The sequence below is a fragment of the Colossoma macropomum genome, unplaced genomic scaffold (genome assembly GCF_904425465.1).
Source record: "Colossoma macropomum unplaced genomic scaffold, Colossoma_macropomum, whole genome shotgun sequence".
NCBI classification, from domain to species: domain Eukaryota; kingdom Metazoa; phylum Chordata; class Actinopteri; order Characiformes; family Serrasalmidae; genus Colossoma; species Colossoma macropomum.
The window spans coordinates 1-7,994 of NW_023494838.1; the positions used below are offsets into that span (position 1 = coordinate 1).

Sequence of the window (7,994 nt, forward strand, 5' to 3'; positions counted from 1 at the left end):
AAGAACACTTTAATCATGCAAAGGGTTCTTTGAGTGTTCATAGTTCTATACAGAACCATTTGTTTAGTAAAGAACCCTTGGCATGATTATAGGGTTCTTTGCATCATGACAGCGTTCTTCAGATCGATGGAAAATGTGCTGTAGATGGTTCTATATAGAACCTTTTTGAAAAAAGGTTCTTCTATTGTCACAGTGTCAAGCTTTTGGGTGCTATATAGAACGCTTTTCGAAACGGTTCTATATAGAACAATCTACAGCACATTCTAAATCAATCTGAAGAACCCTTTCACCATGCAAAGAACACTTTAATCATGCAAAGGGTTCTTTGAGTGTTCATAGTTCTATACAGAACCATTTGTTTAGTAAAGAACGCTTGGCATGATTAAAGTGTTCTTTGCATCATGACAGCGTTCTTCAGACTGATTTAGAATGCTGCAGATGGTTCTGTATAGAACCTTTTTGAAAAAGGTTCTTCTATTGTCACGATGTCAAGCTTTTGGGTGCTATATAGAACCCTTTTTGAAAAGGTTCCATACAGAACCATCTACAGCACATTCTAAATCAATCTGAAGAACCCTTTCATGATGCAAAGAACACTTCATCATGCAAAGGGTTCTTTGAGTGTTCATAGTTCTATACAGAACCATTTGTTTAGTAAAGAACCCTTGGCATGATTATAGGGTTCTTTGCATCATGACAGCGTTCTTCAGATCGATGGAAAATGTGCTGTAGATGGTTCTATATAGAACCTTTTTGAAAAAAGATTCTTCTATTGTCACAATGTCAAGCTTTTGGGTGCTATATAGAACGCTTTTCGAAACGGTTCTATATAGAACCATCTACAGCACATTCTAAATCAATCTGAAGAACCCTTTCACCATGCAAAGAACACTTTAATCATGCAAAGGGTTCTTTGAGTGTTCACAGTTCTATATAGAACCATTTTGTTAACTAAAGAACGCTTGGCATGATTATAGTGTTCTTTGCATCATGACAGCGTTCTTCAGATCGATGGAAAATGTGCTGTAGATGGTTCTATATAAAACCTTTTTGAAAAAAGGTTCTTCTATTGTCACGATGTCAAGCTTTTAGGTGCTATATAGAACACTTTTCAAAAAGGTTCCATACAGAACCATCTATAGCGCATTCTAAATCAATCTGAAGAACGCTTTCACCATGCAAAGAACACTTTAATCATGCAAAGGGTTCTTTGAGTGTTCATAGTTCTATATAGAACCATTTTGTTAACTAAAGAACAATTGAAGAACAATTTTTAAGAGTGTATGAGCGTCTGATACCTGTTACTAATAACATTAATACTATAATTATTATTGTTTATTTTTATTTATTTATTATTTCGTCTTTAGACTGTAGGGGTAGAACATCATTTTCAACGTGTGAATGCGGATCACGCCTTGGTCAATAGGATAATGAGAGGAGGGGAACTCTGAGGAATTTTGGGCTGAAGTTCATTACGGCTTCTGTGGGTCACGAGAAGGCCGACCCCCTATATATCAAAGACAAAGTTCAGCGCGCTTGGACAAGGGTGGAGGAGAGGGGGGAGGAGGTGAGGTGCGAAATTTCGTCACGAGTAGGAAGGGTGAAGTGACTGGTAATTATAGGAAGCTGGAATTGAGAAGGAGGAGTTTTAGGGCGTGGCCTTTCCTCAAACTTCAGTTACGTCATAACTCCAAAAATTACCAGTATAAGAATACATGGTAGAATAAGTGGCCATCTATATTTTTGCAAGCTATGTAGTTGCTTTCTGGGCTATGATTTTGATTGCAGTACACATTATTTGAATGTAAAATGCTCCACTGATATGTCTGAGGTCTTTATATACCAGGTATATCTAGTTTATTATCACAATTATGTGTGATTAGAGTTTTAGAGATTAATAACGATCAAGACATCTTAAGACTGTCTACAGACATGGCTTAAAGACACGTCCTCATTTCTTAAAACATACCTCAAGATGTCTTAATGTGTCTTCGTAAGTGTGTCTTCAGACGTGTCTCAAGCTGTGGAGTGGGGGGACCAGCTGGGTGTCTGTAATGTCACTATTTCTGAGGGAAAAAAAACAGAAAGATGAAAAAATGCACTTAACTTTTTTTTCTTTTTTGTTTAACATGTAAGAAGTGTCTTGAGCTGCTCTATAACTTAATTGCTTTAGTCGTCTCCTGTTTCGTAGGCCTTCCCTGTACGCTACGACTTAACCTCCAGTGTGAGACCGAGCGCGGCCTTCACACGCTGCTCTCTGAGGCTTGCGGTTGGCTGCCATGGCTTTAGCTACCGTTATTGCATTTTGTGAAATGTCTCTCTCGGGTAAGAGCCAAAATCAGAAGTTCAGCTGTGACACTGCGCTGATTCCTCCTTGCCCATCCACTAATTGTTGTATTCGTAGCAACAGCAGAGGGCACTGTAGCCCAGCTATGTTACCAAAGTCAACACCCTACATCATTTGGGTCAGGAGAACCGCTGTTTGTGCTCATTCGTGAGGAACCTTGGTGTTTAACCTTGTTGTGTGCCGAGAAGCTCTGAAACACCTGTTCCGTATGTGGAGACTCCATCATGAACGCGCGTATAGTTTAATAGGAAATGGTGGATGAAAGCCTGTGGATACTGGATACATAAACTGCAAGGAATCAAGAGCCGGTAGCTGGCGAACGGAACATTTATAGGTATGTAGGGCTTAGTGGACGAAATCACTGTTTGAAAGGAAGCTGGGTCTTTGACAGCCTGCTTGGGTTACTTCTTACTGTAGAGCTCAACTTCACGGTTTCACGGGTGAGAACTCGGCGCGCGAATTTTTCTACATATTGAATGTTAGATGTAAACATGAGTCTTTCAGTGTGTGGGTTGGGTGTTTGCATAGTTCGTGCCGTTCTAGAGAGACCAACTGGTCAGCACTGTTGTGGTGGTGATAAGGACCAGACGTCCCCTCTAAAGCTGCTCACCGAAGGATAGCACCTGAAATGTTTTGATACACGGCCTGCACTGTTTGGTGTTTGGTTTGTTATGACAGTTTTATTATAAAGTCTTGTGCTACAATGTGTTTTACTACAGGTATTTTAGTTCATTCAGGGTCAAGGGGTACAATGCAGGGCACTGTAAGGCACAGAAATATAAGTACAACACCACAAAAAATCATATGTCAGATTTATGACTCATGTGCCATTATCAACAGTCATATAAGACTCAGAGTAGCAGTGTAAGTTCACAGGTGGGTTTTGCGTAATAAAAATGTGTATATCTGTGTTTGTAGAACGGCGACCCCTGTTTCCTATCACCACCACTGCAAAGACATCCGAACCTTTTACACCAACCACTCTGATCACTCTTACCATCTCAACCATTTTATTATGCGGATCTTTTGAAAAAATTGGTGAGTTCCCCATTTAACAGACCAACAGAGGATGCTACAGCACAGCTGCATATGCTATAGGGTAGGTGAATGTTATTATGAAATGGCTATATTTAATTCTGGTTCCACTAAACTGTTTTAAAGAAGGCCTTCTCGACCTCTTACTAGCCGAAAAGGCTCACTAGACTAAAAGGCATCTCTTTCTCTTCTTCTCTTCTTCTTCTTCTTCTTTTCTCTCTCTTTCTTCTCTTCTCTCTCTCCTTACTTTCTCTCTTTCTCTCTCTCTCTCTTCTATCTTCTCTTCTCTCTTCTTTCTTCTTCTCTTTCTTCTCTTCTATCTCTTTCTCTTCTTTCTCTCTTCCTTCTCCTCTTCTCATCTTCTCTCTTCTCTTTCTTCTTTCTCCTATCTCTTCCTCTTTCTTCTCTTCTATCTTCTTCTCTCTCTTCTTTCTTCTTTCTTCTTCTTCTCTCTTCTCTTTCTCTTCTTCTTCTCTCTTCTCTCTTCTTTTCTCTTCTCTCTTCTTCTCTTCTCTCTGATCTCTCTTTCTATCTCTCTCTCCTCTTTTCTTCTTCTTCTTCTTCTCTCTTCTTCTTCTCTTCTTCTCTTTCTCTTCTCTTCTTCTCTTTCTTCTTCTCGTCTTCTTTTCTTCTCTTATCCCTTCTCTCTCTTCTATCTTCTTCTCTCTCTCTTCCTTTCTTCTCTTCTCTCGTCTTCTCCTCTTTCGATTCTCTTCTTCTTCTTCTAATCTACTGCTTTCTCTCTCTTCTTCTCTCTCCTATCTTTCTCTCTTCTCTGTTCTTCTCTCTTCTCTATCTCTCTTCTCCTTCTTCTTCTCTCCTTCTTCTTTCTCTCTTCTCTTTCTTATCTCTCTTCTCTCTTCTCATCGCTTCGTGTCTTCTCTTCTTCTCTTTCTCTCTCTCTTTCTCTGAGGTCTTCTCTTCTTCTTCTAATTCTCTTCTTCTCTCTCTTCTTCTATTCTCTTTCTGCTTGCTTTCTTCTTCTACTCTTCTTCTTCTTCTTATCTCTTCTCGCTTCTCTTCTCTCTGTCTATCTTCTCTCTTCTCTCTTCTCTCTTGCTTCTTCTCTCTCTCTCTTCTTCTCTCTTCTTTCTTTCTCTTCTTCTTTCTCTTCTGCTTCTTTCTTCTTCTCTCTCTTCTCGTCTAGCTCTCTTCTCTCTCTTCTCTTCTTCTTCTCTTCTTATCTGAATTCTCTTCTCTCTCTCTTCTGCTTCTCTTCTTCTCTATCTCTCTCTTCTTCTTCTTCTCTCTTCTTTCTCTTCTTCTCTAATTCTTCTTCTTCTTCTTCTATCTCTTTCTATCTTCTTCTCTCTGTCTTATCTCCTCTTCTGCTTTCTTCCTTCCTTCTCTCTCTCTCTTTCTTCTCTCTTTAGCTTCTTCTCTTCTTCTCTTCCTTCTCCTTCTCTTCTTTCTATCTCTGGCTATCTTCTCTTTCTATCTCTTCTTTCTCTTCTCTTCCTCTCTCTATCTTCTTCTATTCTATCTTCTCTCTTCTCTCTCTTCTCGCTTCTTCCTTCTCTTTCTTTCCTTCTTCATCGTCTTCTTCTTCTTCTTCTTCTCCTTTCTTGTCTGCTCTTCTCTTTCTCTTCTACCTGTCTCTTCTGCTCTTCTCTGCTCTTCTTCTTCTCTCTCTCTACTTCTTCTTTATCTTCTTCTTCTCTCTTCTCCTACTCTTCTTCTCTCGTTCTCTTCTGTCTTCTCTATCTCTCTTCTTCTTCCCCAAATTCTCTCCTTCGTTCTCTTCTACTCTTCTCTCTCTTCTGTCTCTTCTCGCTTTCTCTTTCTCTTCTTCTGTCTTCTTATCTTTATCTTCTATCTCTCTCTTCTGCTCTCTTCTTCTTCTTCTTCTTCTAAATTCTTCTCTCTTCCTTTTCTTCTGCCTCTCCTTCTGTATCTCCTATCCTCTACTGTCTTCTTTCTTCAATTCTTGCGTCTCTCTTCTTCTCTTATCTTCTCTTCTTTCTCTCTTCTTCTTCTTCTTCCTTCTTTCTCTACTTCTTCCTATCTTCGTCTCCTCTCTTTCTCTCTGTCTCTTCTCTTCTCTTTCTCTTCTCTCTAATCTTCTCTCTCATCTTCTCTTCCTCTTCTCTTCGCGTGGGTCTTCCTCTTCTCGTACTTCTCTTCTGTCTCTTCTCTAATTCTTCCTCTCTTCTCTATTTTCTTCTTCTCTCTTCTCTTTCTTCTGTCTATCATTCTTTCTCTCTCTAAAGTTCTTGCTTCTATCTTCTCTTCTCTCTTATCTTTCTTCTAAATCTCTCTATGCTCTCTTCTTCTTCTCTTCTCTTCTTATCTTCTCTATCTCTGTCCTCTTCTTCTCTCTCTCTCTTCTCTCTTCTCCTCTTCTTCTCTTCTATTCTTGCTCTCTATCTCTTCTCTCTCCTATCTTTCATCTTCTACTCTTCTTCTTCTCTTCTTCTCTCCTTCTCTCTTCTGCTTCTTCTTTCTTCTCTTCTTCTATCTTCTTTCTCTCTCTCCTATCTTCTCTGTCTGCTTCGTCTGTACTATCTCTTCTTCTTTGGCTCTCTCTTCTTATCTCTCTTCTTCTTCTTATCGTATCTTTCTCTTCTTTCTTCTCTCTCTTCTTTCTCTCTTTCTTCTTCTCTCTAATCTCTCTCCTTCTTCTGATCTCTCTCTTCTTCTCTCTGTTCTCTTCTCCTCTATCTTCTCTATCTCTTCTCTTCTCTTCTCTTCTTCTCTCTTCTCTTCTCTCTTCTTGTCGTCTTCTTCTGCTTCTTCTTCTCTGCGTCTTCCTGTCTCTTTCTCCTATTCTTCTTCTACTTCTTCTCTTCTTCTCTCCTTATCTATCCGTTTCTCTAATTCTCTCTTCTCTTCTTCTTCTCTTCTGTCTTCTCTTCTTCTCATGCTCTTCTTTCTTCTTCTTCTTCTTCTCGTCTTCTCTCTCTCGTCTTCTCTCTCTCTCTCTCTCTACGATCTCTTCTCTCTTCTCTCTTCTCTCTATCTCTATCTTCTTCTCTTCTTTGCTGTCTCTCTCTTCTGCTCTTTCTTCTTCTTCTATCGCTTCTTCTATCTCTTCTTTCTCTTCTCTCTTCTTCTTCTCTTCTTTCTCTCTCTATCTCTCTTCTTCTGTCTCTTCCTCTCTTTTAATCTTTCTTCTTCTTCTCCTATCTTCTCTCTGTATCTCTTCTCTTCTTCTCTCTTCTTCTCTCTTCTCTTTCTCTTCTTTTCTGCTCTTCTTGCCCCTTCTCTTCTCTATCTATCTTTTCTGCTCTTCTTCTCTATCTCTCTTCTTCTCTTCTGTCTCGTCTTCTCTCTTCTATTCTCTCTTATCTTCTTCTCTCTTTCTTCTATTCTCTCTCTCTGTTCTCTGTCTTGGTTCTTCTCTCTCATTCTTTCTTCGTCTCCTTTCTTTCTCTTCTCTTCCTGTCTTCTTCTTCTTCTTTCTCTTTTCTTTCCTAATTCTTCCCTTCTTCTCTCTTCTATTCTCTTGCTCTGATCTTCTCTTCTCTGCTTATCTCTATCTCTTGTTCTCTCTCTTCTATCTTCTTCTTCATTCTCTGTGGCTCTTCTTCTCTTCTTCTCCTTTCTTCTCTTCTTCTTCGTCTTTCTCTGCTCTCTTTCTCTTCTTCTTCTTCTCTCTCTTCTCTATACTTCTCTTCTTCTATCTTCTTCTTCTCTCTTCCTCTTCTTCTGTCTTTCCATTCTATATCTCTCTTTCTTTCTCCTCTCTCTTCTTCGTCATATCTTCTTTCTGTCTCCTCCTCTTCTCTCTTCGTCTTTCTTTCTTCTTCCTCTCTTCTTCTCTCTTACTCCTTCCTTTCTGTCTTCTTCTTCTGTATCTGCTTCTATCTGTCTCTTCTCTGTCTGCTTCTTATCTCTATCTTCTGTCATCTCTCTCTTTCTTCTCTTCTCTCTCTCTTCTATCTCTTCTTCTCTCTCTGTCTTCTCTCTATCTTGCTCTTCTTCTTGATCCTCCTTCTCTTCTCTCTTCTTCTTTCTTCTCTCTATCTTCTCCTCTTCTTTACTATCTTCTGTCTTCTCTTCTTGCTTTGCTTCTTCTCTCTCTCTTCTTCTCTTTCTCTTCTTCTTCCTCTTCTCTCTGCTATCTCTTTCTTCTTTTCTATTCTTCTTCTTCTGTCTTCTTTCAGCTTGCTTCTCTGCTTTCTCTCTCTCTTCTCTTTTCTCTTTCTCTCTTCTCTATCTCTTCTCTTCTCTTTTCTCAATCTGCCTATCTTCTCTACTCTTCTGCTCTTCTCTTCTGTTCTATCTCTTCTTCTTCTTTTTCTCTTCTGTGCTTCTATCTCTTTCTTCTTCTTCTCTTCTTCTTCTTCTTCTGATCTTCTGCTCTGTCTTCCTCTCTCTTTCTTCTCTCTTTCTCTTTCTTCTTCTTCTCTGTCTCTTCTGCTCTCTCTTCGTTCTCTTGCTGGTCTCTTCTTCTTTCTTCTTCTCTCTTTCTTGCTCTCTCTCTTCTCTCTCTCTCTACTTCCTCTATCTTCTTCTCTACTTCTTTTCCTCTGTCTGTCTCTTCTCTTCTCTCTCTATCTCTATTCTTCCTTCTTATCTTCTTCTCTCTTCTCTCTCTTCTTCTCTGCTTCTCTCTTCTTTTCTGTCTCTCTTTCTTTTCTTCTATGAGGCTTTTTACTCTCGTCTCTTT

General features: G+C 39.5%; 1 protein-coding gene across 1 annotated transcript; it reads right to left on the bottom strand.

Annotated features, from left to right (window-relative positions):
- Positions 1-4,666: 4,666 nt before the first annotated feature.
- LOC118800286 (heavy metal-associated isoprenylated plant protein 4-like) lies at positions 4,667-6,882 on the bottom strand (the record flags this gene model as incomplete). The annotated part of the gene is given in 3 exon segments (XM_036560494.1): positions 4,667-4,729; positions 5,778-5,869; positions 6,811-6,882. Coding segments are annotated over 3 exon segments (227 nt in total), but the record flags the coding sequence as incomplete, so codon positions are not given.
- Between the last annotated feature and the right edge of the window lie 1,112 nt (positions 6,883-7,994).